We start from the raw sequence: 22,783 nt of genomic DNA, 5'->3' as shown, positions 1-22,783 counted from the left end.
CCCAAATTCAAGACAGGTGAACCAAATTTTGCAATCCAGGCAGATTTCTATGCCAAATTCTTATGTCCTATCTTTAAACGTTTAAAGAAAGTGCCTCCAAATATTCCAGGAAAACCTTGTGCATTCTTACTTGGCAAGGCCAGGCAAACCATGTAGCAACCAACCGCAGCCAGCCCATCCTGATAGTGTCAGCAGTAATTACACAATGATAGATCCCTGGAGGGAGAGAATATTAGGCAGCAGGAACACGGGCCACTAAATCCCAATCACTTCTCTGCCAGCAATGATTTCTCTTTCCATTGCCAACAGCAGAGGATGTGAGTTGTAAATTAGCTTCCTTATGCAACTAAAAATTCCCTGAACAGGGGTGAATGCGATTAAAGTACTTCATAAGCATGTATGAAAATATAATAATAACACCTGTTAAAATTTGTTTAAAAGGGGGAGAAGGGAATAAGCATAGTAATAGCGGGAGTGAATCTAATCAAAGTGCATTATATGCATGTGTGGAAATATCACACTGAAACCCCTCTGTACAATCATACAACCAATATATGCTGAGAGAGAGATGGAGAGAGAGAGAAGAAATGAAATTCCCTAAACAGATCCATGGACTTTGCATATTGTTCCTCCTGCTTAAACTTCGGCTACTTTCCCCCAAACTTTGTCCTTTTGACAATCCATACTCGTCATTCATATTCCTTGTTCAGACATCATCTTTTCTAGAAAACTTTTGAGACACTTAAACTCATTCTTTCTCTACCTTTTCCAAACCTGTACTTCTTTAGAAGCAGGTCTGCCTCTAGCTGCTAGGATTAGCAATGCATGAAACATAGTATGTATTTAATTAATATTGATTGAATGAACAAAAGTCAGTTGTTTCCTTTAAGGCTATCTTTAGGTAATTCGTGAACACTGGGAAAATTTTCAAGCTGCACACAGGAAAAACATTAAATGAAAAGTAAGATTCTCTCCCCAATCCCATCTCCTCCTTTAATACCTTTGTGTTTCTCTAAGGCTGATTATGAGCATATGGATATTTCAGTGTTTTGCTGTTATTTTTACGCATGGAAAATATGTACATAAAGGCGTAACATATATATACATAAATATAACATGCATATATGGTTTGTATAATTATGTTCTGATATATAACATACCAAATAATACATATTCATTTGAATATGTATTCAAATATTTTATACACAAAATTGCCTTGTTTTCCCTCAGTGTAAATTAGGTTTATTGGATTTTTTTTTCCTCTTTTGGTGAGATTTGGATTTGGACTCAGGGCTTTATGGTTGCAAAGCAGGTACTCTACCACTTGAGCCACACCTCGAGTACAAGTCAGGTTTATTCACTTACTTATCTGGCAGTACTGGGATACGCAGAGCCTGGAACTTGCTAGGCAAGTCCTCTAGTACTTGAGTCACGTCCACTACCTCTTTTCACTTTTTAGTTATTTCTCAGATAGCATCTCGCGTGTTTTTGCCGTCAGCTGGGGCTGAGAGCCTCTCATTTATGCCTCCCGCCATGCCAGGCCCATTTATTTTTAAGAGCAGCATAATATTCCACTACAGAAGTATAACACCATAATTTACTTCAGTCCCTCATTGCAATCTGCAAAACTATTTCCACTTCTACCGTCAAACTCCCATCCCCAAACCTAAGTCCCACGGACCCCCCGCTCCAGTGTGGCTCCCACATTTCCGAACACCTTTCACCAGCCCATGCTGTGGACCGAACGCCACCTTCGCCTTCCCACCACGTGCCTCGCCCCTCCCACCGCAGGGCGGAAGGCCTCGAGCGTGCAGCGGCGACAGAACCAAACTCTCGCTCCTCCCCCCATCGTCTCCCGGCCGCCTGGGTGGCCAGCTCAAACGAGCCGAAAGATCGCTGCCCGCCTGGCCCGGCTCGGGGTGCACGGGCATGACCGGCGCGGCAGGCTCGGCACGGGGCGGGGCTCCAGCGGGGTGGGCGGGGCTCCGGCGGGCGCGGCCGGCGGGGCTCCTCCCCTTTCCTCCGGCTGCGCCGGTGGCTGCAGCACTTCCGGGTCGGCGCGGAGGCGGGGCGGAGGCGCCGCGGCGGCTGTTATTGTTCGGCAGGGCTCGGCCGGGCGCCTTCTCCGTGGTCTCAGCGCGTGTCTGTTTGTCCGACTTCCTCTCGGCCTCTTCCTCCCGGCGACTGACGGCGGCGGCGGCGGCGGGCGGGGTGTGGCTTTTCGAGGCTGAGCGGCGCCGGGGTGAGGGGCGCGGAGGAGGAGCAGTAGCAGGAGGAGGAGCCGTGTGCCCTGGCACCGAGCGGCCGCGGCCATGGCGTACGCCTATCTCTTCAAGTACATCATCATCGGCGACACAGGTGAGGGCCCCGGCCGCGGCCGGACAGGCGTCGGAGGCCCTCGGACTGGGCTGGGATGGGGGGTGGGGTGGGCAAACGGCGCCGGGAGGCGGCGCGGGCTGGGACCCCGCGGGCGCCTCCCTCCCGGCCGCGCCGCTCCATTTCCGCAGTGCTGGAGCTGGTGACGTGGGCACTGCGAGCGGCCGCGGCCTGACCAGGCCCGGTCTGCGGCCCCCACCACGGCCAGGCCTGCAGGCGCGCCCGCGGCAGCCGTTTGAGACGCGGGGTCGGGAGGGTGTGCGACAGCAGGGCGGCCCAGCCCGGAGCTTCGGGGCCCGACTCGTGACTGCACCCCGTCCCCGAGGCACCCCACCTCGGCTCTCTTCGTGGCCCTGGAGAAGGAAAGAGGGAGGCCGAGGGGAGCGGAAGGGACGGGACCCGGGACTCGATTGTCCTGACCAGTCCCACCTCCTGCGACCCGCGACCTGCAATGCATTGACAGAGGCCCGGGCCAGCCGCTCCCTTGGTGTACAGCAGCCAGACCAGGAGGAAAAACCTCTTTAAATGACTTGATTTTTAACACCCGCGGCTCCCAAGTTAGAATAAGCCATAATATCACACGACGCGACGGCCGGGCATCCCTGTCGGGGTCATTAAAGCAAGAAAGACTTCTGTCGACTTTTGCCACGTGTAAACTGGGATTATTTGATTTGGTAGTAATACAAGGCCGGTCCGTGCTTTGGGCGTGCGTTGTGTGTGCTGAGGACGCTGATGTCTTAGTTGTGTCAAGTCTGTGTTCATGGAAGCAGAACAAAATTCGTTTCTCAATTAAAATAATAGGTTACTTTTACAGACAAGTAGACAAAAGTCATTGTAAAATACTTTTAATACCTGTGATTTGGGCATTGCTTTGAATCTAAAAATAAATCTAAGGCTTGTTCAGGTGTTATAACTATTAATATACCAGAGTCTGGTTTCAGTGATGACTTGCACAACTTTGGCCCCTTTGCACAACTTTGGAAATGTAAGCAGCAGCTTGTGGTTGCACTAATGATGTAGCAAGTTCTATAAGTTACTATGGAAGCAGGTTGGTCACTGCCTAAAAGAAAAAAAACTTCCTGCTGTAAAACGTGATTTTTACTCGAGGTGTTTTGTTTTTGTGGGTTGTTTTTTTTTTTTGCGGTCCTGGGGTTTGAACTCAGGGCCTTAGGCTTGCTAGGCAGGCGCTCTACGGCTTGAGACACTCTGCCAGCCCTTCATTGAGGTTTTTTGATGTGTATGTGTGTAACGAAACTAGATGGTTTTCAATATAAAATCCTGGGTAAAGCAAGTGTTTTGGAGATGTCTAGTAGCAAATTTATAAACTTTTAAAGAATGTTGTGGTATATTTGAAAGGAGAAGGGAGGAAGGATCTAAAACCATGTAGGTTACAGAAAACAAGATTGGAGAGATGACACATGAATGGTAACAGAACTAGGGGAAAAATAGAGTGATTCTGGCTACTTGGTTATCTGAGCCATAGCAAAGATTCAACTTGGACTTTGCAGGTTGCTGTCTTGCAGCGTTTTTTACTGAGGCTCTTCTATGGGTAACTGAAGTGTTGTGTAGGGAGTGTGGGGCTACAAATGTGCCAATTTCCGTGAGAAGGGTGCTCAATTCTCATGGAAATGATCCTTATACAAGAAATGTCCTTTCATAGTTCAAAGAGAAGACACTTCTTCCTTAGCCTTGCTGCTATTACTTTCTAGTTCTGCCACTGACTGCTTCACACTAGACTGTAGAGTAGCATTTTCTCTCCCAGTCCAGTTGGACCAGTACCATTCAAGGTCAGCTTAATCTTCATGAAGCCTGGGGTGAGGATGCAGCTCCCTGCTCATTCACATTGTTTTAGTTTGACCTTGAATGAACTTCATTTTTTAGGCCCTGTCTACTTTTTCTAGCTTTCATTCTGTACTTCTCACCTTGCTTCCACAGACCAGGTGATTGGTTTCTGGGTTCTTCCTCCCCACCACCCCTGCCCTGGGCCCTGCTTGTAGTGCCTACTGCCACAGTCTCTTCCTGTGAAATTCTATCGGTCCTTCAAAGTTTGCGATAAAGCCTGTAGAGCCAACATACACTGAACTCTTTATGTCAAATTTTTCCTGGCTGGAAGTGATTATTTATGTTTTTCAGTTTGTATTGTTCTTCTGATTTTAATCCTAGATTTTTCTTTTGTAGACACTTGTGTAGGTATCTATATTTGATTATATCCTTCTTGAAGACAGAAAGTGTTTTGTATGACTTTGTTTCAGAAAGAGCCTAGTAAAAGGCAGGCCATACGTGTTTAGTTAAATTAATGAACCAGGAGCCAAAAGGCTGCTGTATTCATAATGCTACAGATTTTTCTAGCAGTTTTGTTACTTTCTTGCATATTGTTTTTGTTCACAAACTTTTACCATATTTGCTTAATTCAGAGTATGCCCATAGTTGTAATGTGTTCCTGCCCTCCAAAAAAGGATAATATTGCATCAATAGCATGCAATCCATCCTGATTTTTTAAAGTGATTATGTTAAAAACATGCATCTTAGTTTGAAGGAAATCACCAATTTTCCTCTGACTTTACCTAACCAGTCGTCTTGGCCTTTCCTTCTCTAAGAAGTATGTGTTATAAAATGAGGATAAATGTGAAAGTGCTTTGATTTCCCAAAAAGGAACAATCATGCATGTTTTTCCTTTTCAGAGTCTTCTGAGAAGTTTGTAAAAATTTTACATGATCATGATGCCGTTAAGACCAAATACATACAGTTAAAATGTAGCCTTTATTTTCATTGGTAGTGTCTTTCTGAAAAATCATTTAGAAAAATGTAATTTAAATTTAGATGTAAAGTGGAAAGTGGGGTTTTTTTGTTTATTTTGTTTTTTAAGCAAGCCTGGCCTAATACTATGAGCAGATAATTATCAAGAGAAAAATCATAATAAACCTTTCATCATTGCTCCTCAAATTCTGGTATCTGCTTATTATTTTAACTTTATCACTATCCCTCCCTGCCCCTCAACCACGTAGGCAGAGAAAGACACAAATTGGTTATGTCTTTATTTCTATCTGAAATGTCCCTTCTTGTCCTGCCTCAGGAAAAAAAAAAAAAAAAAGAGAGAAGTGGGTGCTGGTGGCTCACACCTGTAATCCTAGATACTTGGGAGGCTGAGATCAGGAGTGTTTTGGTTGGAGGCCAGCCCAAGCAAATAGTTCATGAGTCCCTGTTTCCAAAATAACCACAGCCAAACGGAACGGAAGTGTGACTCAAACAATAGAGCGTCTGCTTTACCAGTGCAAAGCTCTGAGTTCAAAGCCCAGTTCCACCAAAAAAAAAAAGAGAAGAAATACTATACTGTGTCACAATTTTATCACCTGGCTAACTCCTCTTCATTCTTATATTTGTTTGTTTTCAAAAATTTTTTTGAATTAGCATACATTAATAAAATGAGAAGGTTTCATTGTGGTAAAGTGTACTTTGAGCATGCTCATCTCCTCCCTTATATTCACACTCTTCCCCCTCCCTTTTCAAACAGTGTTTGGTGGGTTTCACTATGCTGTCTTCATATATGCTATCTTTTTATGTATATATACACATATGTATTTATGCGTGTGTGTATGTAACATACTTTGATCCTCTCCACACTTCAATATCCTTTCCTTTCACCCTCCCCTCTGCTACTGACCCTTACCAGGGTTCCCTTTTTATATTAATTTGCATACTAAAAAGTCCCATTCTTATTATCACCATCCTCATAAATGAGGGAGAACATTTGATATTTGGCTTTTTGAGTTTGGCTTATTTCACTAAACATTATGATCTCCAGTTCCATCCATTTTCCTGCAAATGACATAATTTCATTTTTCTTTATGGTTGCGTAATACTCTACAGTGTATGTGTGTGTACATCATATTTTCTTTATCCATTAACTGGTTGTTGGGCAGTTTGGCTGATTCCACAGTTTAGCTGTTGTGAACAGAGCTGCAATAAACATGGGTATTCAGGTATCTCTCTTGTATATTGATTTGCACTCCTTTGGATATATGCCCAAGAGTGGTATAGTGGGGGGTGGGGATGGTCATAAGGTAGGTCTATTTTTAGTTAATTGAGACAGGGTCTTACTGTGTAGCCAAGGCTTGTCTGGAGATGCTCCTGCAGCTGTCTCCTGAGTGCTGGGATTACAGTCAGGCCACCCTCACTGTCTTTATTCCTTTAAGATAAAAGTAACAAACCCCACCTCTTCCTGTTGCATTTTACTGGTTCCTTCTTCACTCTCATTTTCTGTTCCTCTGCTCTTCCTCCCCACTCCCATCTGAATTTAAATAGTTAGGTTTTTGTTGCTGATGTTAGGAAAGCTTTTGACTTTGCTTTAGATATAATGGTAGATTATTCAATATTTTTTTAATAAGTCCTTGTACCCTTGGGAGAGGTGCTGCAAGGCTCTCCTGAGGAGAGGTAAGTTTGGGCTGAAATTAGAATGACGAACATGGATTTACCATATGGGCAAGAGGCAATGTCTGTAGCTCAGGGGAAGTACATTTGCGCAATTCGGGAGGGTGATCTGGATTAGACATTTTGGGAACTAATAACATGAAAGAGAACCCCCATCACCTGAGTGTTTATTATCTGAATATAGAGAAACAAAAAATTCTTACAACATGAATATATTTAATAAGCTCCCATTCTAAGAAATTCCTTCCCAAACTTCTTCTTTTATTCCCATCCTCCTGCTTTGATATGGGGACTTGCTGATTGTAACACATTTCAAATACTTGTAGAAGGAAATTACATATCATGCCCCCCAAATCCAAGATCTTGTTTATTTGATTTGCAGCGTTGGTTCACATGGAAAATCAATGACAAGTAGAGGTTGCCCTCTTGGAATGAAGAAGGTGGTTATCATAGTGAATATTGACAGAAAGGAAAACCTGGGTTCAGTGATGGTGGGGAACATGATCAGAAAAGGAGCTAAGAAACAAGAATCAGAGAGGAAGAGAGACCTGGACAGTACAATGTCATGGAGTCTACAGAGGAGTGGTCCAGAGAAGTGGTCACCGATGTCAAATGCAGCCGAAGTTGGACTGTTGGTTAAAATGGCTGGAAGGCATGAGTTCTTTTTTGTTGTGGTGGTGGTGGTGGTACTGGGGTTACACCTTGAGCCACCAAATTTAGTGATGGGTTTTTTCAAGATAGGATTTCTTGAACTGTTTGCTCCTCTGGTTTCAAGTTCTTTCTGATCTCTGTCTCCTGAGTTAGCTAGAATTAAAGGCATGAGCGCTTTCTACACTGTTGGATTAAGAATCAAATGAGGTGCTGGGTGTGGTAATACACACCTGTAATCCCAGTACTCAAGAACCTGAGTTTAAGGTCAACTGAGGTTGCTTGGCAAGACCCTGTTTCCCAAAAAAAAACAAAAAGAAGTGAACGAGGAAGAAAAAAGCAAGTTAGAGAAAGGTAAGATAGTTTCATTTATGTTTTTAAAACAACTTTTTTTAATGTATGCTGTGTAAATATGTAGAAAAAGTCCTAAACACTACACAGTTACCAGTTATTTCTGGGGAGGAAAGAAATCTTCTATTAGGAAAGTTGGTACTGGTGAAATGGGACTTTCTATTTTATGGGGTTCTTCCGTCTTTTTCAGGTTTTAAGGAGTATCATATATAGATTGGTGCTTTTGATAAAAGATATATTAAGAAGTAAAAAATAAAGCCATAGCATGGGCTGTTTCATTGAAGGCTGTGTGTGAAAGGGAAGGAAAGAGTAAGATGTTTAGATTTGGTTGCAACATCAGGTTAGCTGGCTTGTATTTAGGTATGTACGTGTTTTAAGATAGAAGATATTTGAGATTGAAAGGTTGAAAACAGAAGAGAGGAGCAAAATCCCAGAGAACTTGAAAAATGGAATGGGTATATTTTCTAGAGTGGTAGAGATAATTTTAATAGAAGAAAGACTTCTTCCTGTGGGGGACTCAAATTTGAGTTTCTTTGGATTCTTACAAATTATTTGGATTACTGTTAAAAAAAACCAAAAAAAACTTCAATGGCCCAACCCCTAGAAATTTAGTTTTGTTAAATTTGAAGTAGGGCTCATTATTGCAATGTCTATGGCTAAAACAACTAATTATTTTTACTGTATGAGCAGGTTTGTATTTTTAGAAAACTAGAAAAACAAATTGGGAAGTTCAGGGATAGAAAATTTTAATTAAAGTTTTTTATTATAAAATATACCATGCGTATAAAAGAATACATGCTATACATGCATAGTCTAATAGTTTTAAAGAATTATAATAGATCTCTATACCAAAGGAATTATATATCTTTAACATACCTTTTCCTTACAGCCAGGTTTCTTTGCTTTGAGTGGGCGCTTTTTGTTTGTTTTTTTGTTTTGTTTTTGGTGGTACTGAGGTTTGGGGATTGAACCCAGGGCCTTGTTAATGCCAGACAAGCACTCTACCATTGAGCTATACAACCTGCCCTTGTTTTTTGTTACAGGGTCTTTCTTTGTAGCTCTGGCTGGCATGGACCAGAAGGAATTGTGCTTCAAACTCACAATTCCTTTGCCTCTGCCTTCTGAGTGCAGGAATTACAGATGTATACCACTATACCCAGCTTTGTGCCTTTCTTTTAACATTGTTCAGTTTTGCCTGTTTTTAGGTGGGTTTAGCTGTTTGATTTATCAGATGAGAATTGAAACATACCTTTTAACATCATCTAGAATTTAGATGATATGTTTCTCTTATACTTAGATTTCTGCTTTATCCATGTCATATGCAGGTTAGTCTTTAAAAATTTTTGACTACTTTCCTTTTCTGTCTTTGTCTTCAATCTGAACTCAGTTTATTTACTGCTTCCTTGCCCTAATATTTATATTACTCCTGGTACTTTATATTGAACTATAGAGATTGTTGGCCATGTTGTTTTCCCTCCTTGTTGGCTTTCTTAACCTCCCATGGTGATCCTATCCCTTTTCCATGTCAATACTCTTACCCTTTTTATCCCACTTGATTTCTTCTTCAGCACGAAGGTTTTTTTAATCTGCCCCCCCCCCCATACTTCCCTTCCCCTTTTTATCTCTGCAGCTTTCCTCCATTTGGCAGGAACTAGTAATTTTGTTGTATTTGAGTAGATCCTCATTTTCCCAACTCAACTATTTTTCTCTTTTTCTGGCCAGTTGTGCTTGCTCCATATTGTTATTCTCTGCTCATTTTCAGACTGTGAAACTCTGTTCTTTGCTATGAAGAATGCATTCAGCCACATGTGGACTACCCTTATGTCCTTCCTAACTTCTAGTTTCCTGTGTAAAACTTTCCCTTTGATTCCATCATTATTACTTTGCATGTTTTAACCGTTCTTCATTTGTAAGCAAAGGATGTCTGCCAAAAACATGGTAGATTGTCTATGCTTTTAATTCCCTTTTAACTGCTTTTAATTCCTGCCATATTTTTCAACTCAAACCTCTTGGATCATCTCCTCAGACATGATTTGGTAGCTCTACAGTGAGTCCTGTGCATCTGTATTTTTTAAAAGTGTTGATAGTATTGGTGTAAGAGGCGCTCAAATTATTTGCTGAAAAGTACTAACTCCTTACTTGGTCATATGAATTAACTAAAAACAGGAAAAGTTTGGCATCTGTCAAGATGCCATTTTTTATCTGTCTTAGCCGTAAGCCATTCTCTTTGCAGTCACTTTGCAATCATCTTGGATTCCAGAAAGGGCAGGACTGATAATATTTTTATGACAAGGGACTGAAACTTTCCATAAGGAACAGTGGAGACTTACAGGACAGACCACCCCTCCAAATGAGGACAGTTACCTATAATGATGAGGCTGCCCCTTGGAACAGGAGTAATCATCTCATGGGAACCAGATTGTTCCCCTCAAATTACGACAGTGATAACATCCTCTTTGGAACCCTTGAACTGAGACAATGGTCAACCAGAACACACCTGTAACTGGGACTGTTTAACGATGCATACCTTTGCCCCCTGCTCCTAGTTCTATTGTCTACTTAAGCCTGTAGCTCATGTCTTACCCTGGAAGATCGCTGAAGATAAGCTGAGTGCTTTCTCTGTCTTCACCATGCTTCTTTATTTGGCATTTAGGGGCTGGTGGTCAGAACTGGCATATGGAATCTCAGGAGTTTGGGCCTTTGGTCCGAAACTCCAGTTTCAGTGGTATTAGAACATTTCTCTACTGGTCAGTCTTTTTTGCCTGTTTTTTCTAAAATTGATTCATTTTTTTCCTACTGTTAGAGTTTCTGCTTTCTGAGATTTTTATTCAAAGTAATCCCTAAGGTGTACCCAGACTGATTTTTATATGGAATTCTCTATCACATTAGCTTTTGATACTGTGTCTCAGTAGTAGAGCATGAGCAGTCCTTCATACTTTTTGTGGTTCCTTCACAATATCAAAGCCTGTTATCTTTTTTGTTGTTGTGCTAGGGACTTAACCCAGAACCTTATACATACATGTAGGCAAGCATTCTATCCCTCAGCTATATTCCCCGTTTTTGTGGGTTTTTTTTTTTTTTTTTTTTTTTTTTTGGTCAAGGCCTTGAAATGAAATGTAGTCCAGGCTGGCCTTAAACTCATGATCCTTCTGTCCCAACCTCCCCAGTGCTGGGATTACAGGTGAACACCAGGTTCCACAGGCCTGTTAAAATCTTTTATCCCCCAACTCATGTATGAGGCTACCATTTTAAAAATTAAGTTTTGTTGTTAAAGCCAATTGTTTTTAGTAAGTGGTAGCATAAAGACATAGGACTGTCTGTTTCAAGGGCCATACTCTGGACAACAGAGTGGCCTGGCTTCATTCCCCTTGTTGCCCTCTCCCACCTCTTGGTTTTTACTTTTCATCCCTCTTCAAGATATTCCCATTTTCAGGTGCAGCTGACAGTTATTGTGTTTATGGCCAAATCTGAGGTAGAAAGGGAGAAAATGAATATTGATGACTGCCTTGTGTAGCCAGCTCCTTGAAGGCAGGAGGGCCTGGGGCATTTAGTGCTAGTGAATGATGAATGTGTGCTAGGTAGGCTCTGCTGGGTAGGCTGCATGGCATTGACCAAATTACAGTTTTTTTATGAGAGAAGGAAGATGTTAATTTTCTGTTACCAGAAAATTAGCAAGTCAGACAATACAAATTTATAGTAACATTTTTTTATAGTTCAGTAGTCTGATGTGTCACCACTAAAATCAAGGTTTCAGAACAGCAGGAGTTCTCTTCTGAGAAGTTCACATTCTTGTGTCCCATCTTTCTAAGTCATTTGGGGTCATTCCATCTTTCTCTTGGAAAAGATCTCTAGTTTTAAGAACTCATGTGATTAGATTGGGCTCACCTGGATAATCCAAAATGATCTCTATCTCAGGGTCTAATTTGTATGTTTGTGCATGTGTGTGTGTTACTGTGGATTGAACACAGGGCCTCACACAAGCTACTCAAGTGCTTTCCCACTGAGCCTACCTCTCCAGCTTCTCAAAGTCTAGTCTTGTTTACATCTGCAAAGTTCCCTTTATCTTCTGTGTATGGTAAGTTATTCATAGGTTCCCTGAATTAGGGTATGGATGGCTTTTATTTATTTATTTATTTATTTTCTTTTATTATTCATATGTGCATACAAGGCTTGGTTCATTTCTCCCCCCTGCCCCCACCCCCTCCCTTACCACCCACTCCACCCCCTCCCGCTCCCCCCACCTCAATACCCAGCAGAAACTATTTTGCCCTTATCTCTAATTTTGTTGTAGAGAGAGTATAAGCAATAATAGGAAGGAACAAGGGGTTTTGCTGGTTGAGATAAGGATAGCTATACAGGGCATTGACTCACATTGATTTCCTGTGCATGGGTGTTACCTTCTAGGTTAATTCTTTTTGATCTAACCTTTTCTCTAGTTCCTGGTCCCCTTTTCCTATTGGCCTCAGTTGCTTTAAGGTATCTGCTTTAGTTTCTCTGCATTAAGGGCAACAAATGCTAGCTAGTTTTTTAGGTGTCTTACCTATCCTCACCCCTCCCTTGTGTGCTCTCGCTTTTATCATGTGCTCATAGTCCAATGCCCTTGTTGTGTTTGCCCTTGATCTAATGTCCACATATGAGGGAGAACATATGATTTTTGGTCTTTTGGGCCAGGCTAACCTCACTCAGAATGATGTTCTCCAATTCCATCCATTTACCAGCGAATGATAACATTTCGTTCTTCTTCATGGCTGCATAAAATTCCATTGTGTATAGATACCACATTTTCTTAATCCATTCCTCAGTGCTGGGGCATCTTGGCTGTTTCCATAACTTGGCTATTGTGAATAGTGCCGCAATAAACATGGATGTGCAGGTGCCTCTGGAGTAACAGTCTTTTGGGTATATCCCCAAGAGTGGTATTGCTGGATCAAATGGTAGATCGATGTCCAGCTTTTTAAGTAGCGTCCAAATTTTTTTCCAGAGTGGTTGTACTAGTCTACATTCCCACCAACAGTGTAAGAGGGTTCCTTTTTCCCCGCATCCTCACCAACACCTGTTGTTGGTGGTGTTGCTGATGATGGCTATTCTAACAGGGGTGAGGTGGAATCTTAGTGTGGTTTTAATTTGCATTTCCTTTATTGCTAGAGATGGTGAGCATTTTTTCATGTGTTTTCTGGCCATTTGAATTTCTTCTTTTGAGAAAGTTCTGTTTAGTTCACATGCCCATTTCTTTATTGGTTCATTAGTTTTGGGAGAATTTAGTTTTTTAAGTTCCCTGTATATTCTGGTTATCAGTCCTTTGTCTGATGTATAATTGGCAAATATTTTCTCCCACTCTGTGGGTGTTCTCTTCAGTTTAGAGACCATTTCTTTTGATGAACAGAAGCTTTTTAGTTTTATGAGGTCCCATTTATCTATGCTATCTCTTAGTTGCTGTGCTGCTGGGGTTTCATTGAGAAAGTTCTTACCTATACCTACTAACTCCAGAGTATTTCCTACTCTTTCTTGTATCAACTTAAGAGTTTGGGGTCTGATATTAAGATCCTTGATCCATTTTGAGTTAATCTTGGTATAGGGTGATATACATGGATCTAGTTTCAGTTTTTTGCAGACTGCTAACCAGTTTTCCCAGCAGTTTTTGTTGAAGAGGCTGCTATTTCTCCATCGTATATTTTTAGCTCCTTTGTCAAAGATAAGTTGCTCATAGTTGTGTGGCTTCATATCTGTGTCCTCTATTCTGTTCCACTGGTCTTCATGTCTGTTTTTGTGCCAGTACCATGCTGTTTTTATTGTTATTGCTTTGTAATATAGTTTGAAGTCAGGTATTGTGATACCTCCTGCATTGTTCTTTTGACTGAGTATTACCTTGGCTATTCGTGGCCTCTTGTGTTTCCATATAAATTTAACAGTAGATTTTTCAATCTCTTTAATGAGTGTCATTGGAATATGGATGGCTTTTGATGGGTATTATTCTGCCTCCCACAAAGGGTTAAGGAACAGATGGTAGAAGAGATAACTCAGAGGGGACATTAATACCTGAAGTATGTGATGTGAAGTTGTGTATACTCTTTGAAGTGGGTACTGTATGTAGCGCTAAGCAGTGCAAAGAGACAGCTTTGCTGTTTACCCAAATTATACTGTTCATTTTTTAAATGCATGCATGAGTCTTGAAAGAAAAAAAAATGATTCTTCTTTAAAACATACAGTGTAATGTAGTGAGAGAATGTAAATATACAACTGGTTTGTTTTATAGGGTGTTTTTCTCTTTTGGCATTAACACATTGAATCTGATCAGTAATCTGTGAAGACTTAAGTGAGGAAAGGGAGACTGATGGTGGCATTCACTGCTAGTAACTGACCAAGCTGGAATTTAAACCCAGGTCTTCTGACTTCAAAGTGCATCTTCTCTCTTCCATATCATACGTATTTTTTTGCGTGTGTATGTGTATTGTTTTTTGTGGTATTGGGCTTTTTGGACTAAGGGGATGTGCTTATTAGGCAGACTATATTATTTGAACCATACCTTCAGCCCTTTTTGCTTTGACAAATATACACAGTCTCACATTTATGTGTGGGCTGGCCTGGACTATGATCCTCCTATTTATGCTTCTTTGCATAGCTGGAATGACAAGTGTGTATCACTCTGCCCAACTTTTATTGGTTGAGATGGGATCTGGCCAACTTTTTGTGCATCTGGCCTGGTACCCAGATCCTCCTAATCTACGCCTCCTAAGTAGCTAGGATTGCAGGACTGCTCTTAGCTAAAATGTGGTGTCTTTTTTGTTTTGGCTTTTGGTGTTACTGAGGTTTGAACTCAGGGTCTCACTCTTGCATTTGGGCCACACTGTAGGAGGATAGTCCCTTAATTCCCTTTACTGAAAAGATAGGACCTGCTCTTGAACAAACGAGGCAGAACTATCCTGTGTAAAACTAACAAAGTCCTTTCTCTGATACTTACCAGGTATATGACTGTGGGCAACCTTCCTGAGTCTTGGTATCTTTAGCTATAAAATGGGAATGAATAAATGAGATTAGATGTGAATCACAGTTCAAGGTTAGCCAAGACAAATAGTTGGAGAGACTCCATCTCCTAAATAACCAGAGCAAAATGGACTGGAGGTGTGACTCAAGCGGTATTGCTGCTTTGCAAGCACAAAGCCCTGAGTTCAAGCCCCAGTCCCACTGAAAAAAAGAAAAGAGAGGGTAATATTTTATCCTCACTTTTTATCCTGCTTCCTTGAATGTTTCTTTAATTTCCCTATATGCATTTGAAAAACTAACCCAGATTTGACCAGTGCTGTATAATATCTGAGTAATGCTGATCAAAGCAAAAATAATTGATTTTTCACTCTGTGCGTCCTAATATGTTGATTTTGTTTTTCTACATCCTGCTTAGCTTGCTCATTTGTGGCCAGATGGTACTTGCTGTCTTTGACTCTTAATTGCTTTTTTTCTAGCCTATGTTGTTTTCTTGTACTTAGGATATTTGTTTGCATCTAGATGTTTTATGCAAGGTTCCTTACATTATCAGGATAAGTTTATCATGATTCTTTTTATCTCAGGCATATATTTTTTATAGCAGCTTTGCTTGATTTAGTTTCCACCCAAGTTCTGGTTTACAAAGACTCAGGATTTTGTTCTAGGAAAGACCCATTTGTTTTCAAGGAACAGAAACCTATCCCAACTAGCTCAGAAATGAAATTTAATAAGATTTTAAAGAAAGCATAGACAGGCACGGTAGAGCACATCTGTAATCCCAGTACTTCAGAGGCATGAGGCTGGAGAGTTCAAGGCCAGTCGGGGCTACATAATGAATACCCTGTTTCCAGAAAAAAAAAAGAAGGGAGGGAGGGAGGGAAGGAAGCAGGGAAGAAGGAAGGAAAATGAATTTGAAGAAGGCTTACAGGAATCCAAGAAAAACTGACAGAAGTCTTTGCTTTTCTCCGATGACTTTCTCTTGATCCTTGATGTTTAGAAATATGTTTGGGTTTTTAAACGTTTCTTTTGTGTGTGTGTGTGGTACTGGGATTTGAACTCAGGGCCTCACACTTGCTAGGCATGTGCTCTACCTCTTGAGCCTGGACTGGCTTTGAACTGCCATCCTCCTGAATAGCCAGCACCCAGCTGCTTCTGTTTTTTTTTTTTTTTTTTTTTTTGGCAGTACTGGGATTTGAACTTAGGGCCTCACACTTGTAAGGCAAGCACTCTATCATTTGAGCCACTCTACCAGCCCTATTTTGTGTTGGGTTTTTTTGAGGTAGGGTCTCACAAACTTATCGCTGAACCCCAATCTTTCCCGAGCTCTGCTTTCCAAGCAGCTAGGATTACAGGCATGAGCCGCTGATTCCTGGCTGGTTGCTTTTTTTGTTGTTTTAATAATCTTTTCATTATTGACCTCTCACTTTTTTTTTAACTCAAATCAGAGCATATAAACCATACATATTGATTCTAACCAGTTGAGACTAATTTTGTAGCCAAGTACTTGGTTAGTTTTTGTACATGTTCCATGCGTTCTTGAAAAGTCTGTATTTATTTGTTTGCTTGTTTTGCCTTTTGAGGGGTTTGAACTCAGGGCCTACACCTTGAACCACTCCACTAACCCTTTTCTGTGATGGATTTTTTTGAGATGGGGTCTCAAGAACTATTTGCCCAGACTGGCTTCAAACCATGATCGGCCTGATCTCTGCCTCCTGAGTAGCTAGTATTATAGGTATCAACCCCCAGCATGTATTCTTGTGTGTGTGTGGGTTCAGATTTTCATACCTGTGCATTTGGTCAGCCATTGGTGTAAATCATATCTTCCATGTAGTCATTTACCTACATCATTTTTGAGTTTTGAGGAGAGATGTTTAAAATTTCCTGTTAGGATGATGGATTTTTATGTAATTCCGTCAGATTGCTCCCCCCCATAAAATGGGAGCTAATTTGTAAGGTAGGTATAGGCTTTGTAACCCTACTTCTTACTGAGCAATTACTCTTGGATCATTAAGCTTCCCTTACTTAGTATTCTTACTTAGTATTCTTTGGTATTCAAGTGTTTGATATTAATTTTGAATGCTAACTTTTGCTTCATATTTGTCTAGTGTGTACTTTTTCATTCCTTCTCCTTTTTTTCTCTAAGTTTTGATTAGGAAATAAACGTTACAGATACAGTTGAAACTCCTTGTATACCCTTAAACTCCTAGAGGTAATCTCTTGAATTTAGTGTTTATTATTCCTGAAAAGTTTCTGTGTCTGTTTCTTTGACAATAGGCAGTAGGTTTTGTATTTTTTAACTTAATATTACTGGAATGTTATATTCTAGAATGCTCTGAAGCTTTTTTGTTTGGCATTATTTTGAGGGTTTCAGTACTATTAGTGTATTTTGTTCTGTTTCATCATATTAGTTGCTCAGTTGATTTACTTTTAATTAAGTTCTATCTGATACGCCACAATTTTCTCTTATTTTTTTCACTTACGGAAATTTTAGGATTTTTTTTTTTTACTTTGTTGAAAAGAAAATATTGCATGATTGTTCCTGTGCATTTCTTTGAGCTGTGTGCTATAGTTCTGGAAGTACACCTTGCAGTAGAATTGTGGTAGAAGGTATGTACATCTTTAGCTTTACCCACTAATCTAAGTCACTCTTCAAAGTAGTAATCTGTTGATTCTCATTCTGGTTCTGACTGGGGCACCTTTTTTTAAAAAAATTTTTTATGGCTTATGTTTTTTATGTAACCTATTGCTATATATTTCTTATTTATTTGTTTGGTGCTGGGGTTTGATCTCAGGGCTTTATACTTGCTATGCAGGCGCTGTACCACCTCAGCCACTGTTCTAGTCCTTTTTGTGTTGGGTATTTTCCAGATAGGATCTTGTGAACTAATTGGACCTGGCTTCAAACCTTGATCATCCTGGGTAGCTAGGATTACAGGTGTTAGCCACCGGTGCCTGGCTTAGTTATTTTTTCAGATGGTCCCACTATGTAGTCAAGGCTTGCCTTGAACTCTGAACCTCCTGCCTTAGTATCTGAGTGCTAGGTTTCTAGGCATGTGCCACCATGCCTAGCTTCCAATGCTATATTTCTTAAAAATTAAATTGGAGATTTTGCATTTTAACAGGAGAATTTAATGCTGTTGTGCATTATAATCATTGATGAGTTTGGATTTAATGTCTACTATCAGGTGCCATCATGGTTCAGTTTAATAGTCAGGGATCAAGGCATAAGTCATAGTAATGCATGCTCGCCATGGACTTTTGGGTAGAGGTAAACACATGTGTCACACATGAAGCAATATAATAGCCAGGTTTCCCAAGATTTGTAGTATCACTTGTTCCTTGAAGGTCATTGTAGAAAGAATCTAATGGTTTCTGAAATTGAATAATTAATTTAAATTCCTGAATTTTGTTTGTAAAATTGGGATAGTACCTGCTAAGCGTACCCTGTAGTATTATTCACCAAAGATTAAGTTTGCCCTTTTTATTCATAACTTAGTTAATTGCTTCCTTCATCTATTTACAGTTGATATGTGTCAGTAGTGTATTGATGATTGCTCTGCTGCCTCCAGCGTTATTAAAATGGATGAATGACTCTTCCTTTTGCATTTGTCCATCTTTAGTAATAACTACTATGTACCTGGAAGTCAAATAATACATTGTTCCAAGTCCTTTCTCATTATTTTAGCTTAGACTGTACTCTTGGAGTTTAGTAATTGTAAATGAAATATCTTGTTTAGTGTGATGGTTCTACTGCTTACTTACGACATTGGGAAAGTTCAAACCTCTTTGTCTTCAGTTTTCTCATGTAGAAGAACCAATAGTAATGTTTGTCTTATCAACTTCAGGGTTTTTGTGAGCTTGATGTAAACAATATATGCAGGTGTCTTGTAAGCTCCAGAATACTTTATTAGCATGTTAGATATAATTTTCCTTTCTTTTGAACATTCTAAAATTTAAGTTAGTGGGGTAGGTCTTTCCTATAGGGGAAAAAAAAGCTATTCACTCCGCTGACTTGACATTAATTGCTTGAGTTGAAGGAAACAAGATCATATGTTAAGTACAAAAATGGCAGGTCTTTGATCTTAATGTTCCCCTGGACTCAGTAAAAGAAAAAGTCCTTTTTTATTTCAGATCTCTTCATGAGCCACTTGAGAGTGAAAAGACTATTGTAAAAAGAGGTGCTATTGTTAAACTAGTCTTCAGGAAAGAAATGGTAAGGCCAACAGTCATCTTTTACCTTGATTTCTTCTATGCCCACTGTTGGTATCTTGTGATGTCACTTGAGTCCTTTCTCTCAATTTGGAACCCCTTTGGAAAGAAACAGTTTTGAGATCCATAAAAGTCTCTGATATAATTAATCTATTGATCAAGAGTTATCTTATCTCTTCAGATGAAGTATTATTAGTTCAGCTTCAAAAGGCAAAGTAAAGGTGCACATCTCCCAAATCACTTAGGTACAGAGCTTGACTTGGATATGAGAATTAATAAATAGAAGAATGAGGACTGGGATTGTGGCTCAAGTGGTAGAGCACTTCCATAGCAAGTCAGCCCCTGAGTTCAATCCTTAGTTATCAATCAATAAATAAGTTATCAGTCACAAAATAAAGTAATAATGACTTACATGCCTGGTGAGTTGATTCACCAGTACTGTAAGTAAAGGTATTTGTTACACTTTTTCAGATAACCTTGGATTTGAGATGAAGACACTCCTGGCTTCACAGCTAAGGAGATTTTTAACTAATTTAATAACTGTATCCACCAAGGGCTGCCATATTGACAAGCTGGAGGGAGCAGGGTGCTATATGCAGCCCTGGATTTTTGCACTTAACATTAGCAACAACTTGAAAGAAGTTCAATTTGGTTGAAAGAAAGGAGCTAAGTATAATACTGATTATAACAGACAATCCAAAATGATCTTGATAGCCTGAATTTAGCAAAATGGAATTATAAAAATGAAGTTAAAGTCCTAAGAATAGCTATCATGTAAACACAAGATGGATGCTCCCTGGTTATATAGCACTCCATGTCTAAAGTTTCACAAGTATTGATTCATGAGACAGATTAGTAATAAAGGGAAAAAAGTGTGATTCAAGAACAGTAAAAGTACAATGCACAGATAAAGCAGGTAATAGTTCTGTTCTGCCAGGCCTAACTGCAAGTCAGTTATGGAAACCCTCACTTGGGGAGAGATCTACAAAATGGAATCTGTGCTCAGGAGACTAGTAAAGACAATATGATGGCTATATCAACCATGACATTGTAGGAATATTGAGTCACTGAAATATTTTAAAGGACAATATAATGCCTTTCAGATATTTGGATGAGTATCATGTAAAAAAGCACTTAAACTTAATCTTCATGGCCTTTTGTGGGCAGAATCAGGACCATGAGTAGAAAAGAGGTAGATTTGGGCTCCTTATGAAATGAAATGAGCTTTTTAAGTGGTGAGTTGGTTTATACTAAAGCTAGTCAAGCAATGGTTTGGTTGATACATATTAGGGCTTATAGAATGGAATTTATGCTCAAAGGGTAGAGGGTTGGAGTTAATTGCTTTTTGTTTTTTAAGTTAAGATACTTTTGTGGGTTAGAAAAATGAACAAGACTGTCTTATGCTTTGACGGGAGAACAGTTTTTCACAATAATTACAAACAAATGTAATAGGCATATTTACGAAGTACTAAAGGATGGAGCGAATGGCTCGTACTTTAGATTTGCAGTAAATACTACTGAGTACTTTTTTGTTTGAGACGGAGTTTTCTAGGTATCTTAGACTGCCCTTGAACTCATGATGTAGCCCAGGCTGTCCTTGAGATTTCTTTTCTCACCCAAGTGTGGGGATTACAGGTGTGTGTCACCATGCCTGGACTTATTGAGCACTTTTTATATGCTGAATACTGGGGCATGGCATTGACTCATATTCTAGAAGTGATCCTAATAGGTAGCCATTAACCCCATCTATAAGTGAAACATTCAGATTTGGTCTAAATTCTGTAGAATCAGTTTGAGTTCTTGCCACTCTGTGTATTATATGAGCTAAGCTCTTTACACTTATTTTATTTTGCCATAAAGGCTTAATGTCTTTATTATTTATTTATTTATTTAGGTTCTGGGTTTCAACTCAGGGCTTCATGCTTGCTAGGCAGGCACTCTACCACATGAACCACTCCACCAGTTCAGGGAGCAGGAGTGCAAAAACTAAGGAATCCTCGGACCATGTTGTAAAGAGTATGTGTGACATAGGCCAGGGGCTTGATTTTATTCTTTGGACAGCTTTAAAGTAGAAGCCTTATTCTCCAGTTTTTTAGGCAGGCATTTTACTTGAGCCACGCCTACAGGCTCTCCCCCTACCCTCTATGGGCAAACTTCTACTGTTAACTCAAGTTTGTTTTTTGTTTTTGTTTTTTATAGCAATTAATGAGCCCCTTCTATCATTTGACTCAACCAACCTTCCTTCCTTCCTCCATCCCTCTCTCCTTCCCCACTCCCTTTTTTTTTTTAACCCCTCTTTCTCTACCCACTTCTTTGCCTTTACCCCCATATTTTCTGGCTTGAGCTTTCTTTTCCTGGAGAACTTAGAGGCAAAATGAGAAAATTATGTTGATATGAGTGTGAATTTGTGAGTATTCAGCCTTTGCTATGCATCCATAGCAAAGGCTGAATACTCAAAATAAGTATTATTGTCCATATTGCTGTTATCCATAGCAAAGAGTTGTAGTCTTTGCTATGTAGTTTAAATAGTCTTATTTGTAGTTTTCTTAGCAAACAAGTCATATAGAATTGTTCTTGATTATTTAAATGCTATGTCCTGCAGAGGTAAGTTGGATGAGGTTGATAAAAGTATTGCTTACATATTGTCAGTGTTAAATCTTTGAAAAACAGATCTTATCTCTCTTTAGAGTCCTTTATATTTTACGTAGGTAAGCATGGTAAACAGTGGCTTATATATCTTTCCAGAGTTTTTCTGTGCTATCTGTAAGCCTGGGGGTGGGGGGGGGGTGAGCATATGCATCCATGTATTCTAATCCCATCAATAGAATTATACAGCTAGTATTGTTCCACACCTTTCATTTTTTCACTTAAAAAATAAGTCTTAGTTGTCCTCCCATGTTACCACAAACAAATCTGCCTCATTTAAAAAAAATTCACATGTAGTCAAACCATAATTTGTTCAGTCGATTTCTGATTCTGTTACTCTTGAGTCTGTGGTAGCCAACACAGAAACCAGCTTAGGTTAACTTAAGCAGAAGATTTTATTGAAAAGGTTGGAAAGTTCAGAGAATTGATAGGAAGACCATAGAATTGAGCTTGGAAATGGGCAAAGCCAAGGAAAACAAAGACACCCAAATTCCTGGTGTTTTTGTAGCCTGTTTTAAGAAGATACTGGACATGTGACACTGGACTCTGTTGCACTCCTATCTCTGCTATAGCCACTGTGGATTATCTCTTGATGGTCCCTGATATTGTCCCTCAAGATTCCAAGTTCTGAATAGGAGCATCTGATTGGCTGAGTCTGGTGTTTTTGTTATTGTTGTTTTTGGCAGTACTGAGGTTTGAACTCAGGGTCTCTAGGCATGCACGCTACTACTTGAGCCGCTCTGCTAGCCCTTTTTTTTGTGTTGGGTATATATTTTGGGATAAGCTCTTGCTTCTCCTGCCCCCCCCCCCACTGGCTGGCCTTGAACCTTGATCCTCTTGATCTCTGCCTACGAAGTAGCTAGAATTACAGGTGTGAATCACCAGTGCCCAGCGTGATTGGCTCAGTCTTAGTCCATGTTTCTATGTTAACTGCCAGGCAGCTGAAAGAAATGTACTCAATGCTAAAATTGCCAAAAACAAGTGTCACACCTTTGGATGAATATTGTTATACAGGGTACTGCTGTTAGCATTCTTGTGTGTTTATGTAAGACATCAAATTTCTGGGTCGACTCCTATTCACATTTTCATTTTAAAAGATGCTGTCAGATAACCTTCATTAAAAATACAGACTTAAAATATTTAGGTT

At 40.0% G+C, this 22,783-nt stretch overlaps 1 protein-coding gene across 1 annotated transcript in view; it reads left to right on the top strand.

Moving 5' to 3' along the window:
• The first annotated feature begins 2,048 nt into the window (after window positions 1-2,048).
• Rab2a (RAB2A, member RAS oncogene family) overlaps window positions 2,049-22,783 on the top strand; it is an 85,200-nt gene continuing 64,465 nt past the window's right edge. The window contains exon 1 of the mRNA XM_020180957.2: window positions 2,049-2,358. Coding sequence (XP_020036546.1) covers window positions 2,313-2,358 — 46 coding nt within the window. The 5' untranslated portion in view covers window positions 2,049-2,312. The remainder of the gene's footprint in view (window positions 2,359-22,783) is intronic.

Source organism: Castor canadensis, chromosome 3 (assembly GCF_047511655.1).
Source record: "Castor canadensis chromosome 3, mCasCan1.hap1v2, whole genome shotgun sequence".
In the NCBI taxonomy this organism is placed as follows: Eukaryota; Metazoa; Chordata; class Mammalia; order Rodentia; family Castoridae; genus Castor; species Castor canadensis.
The sequence above is the reverse complement of the archived record's forward strand: the minus strand, read 5'-3'. Positions and strand labels throughout refer to the sequence as shown.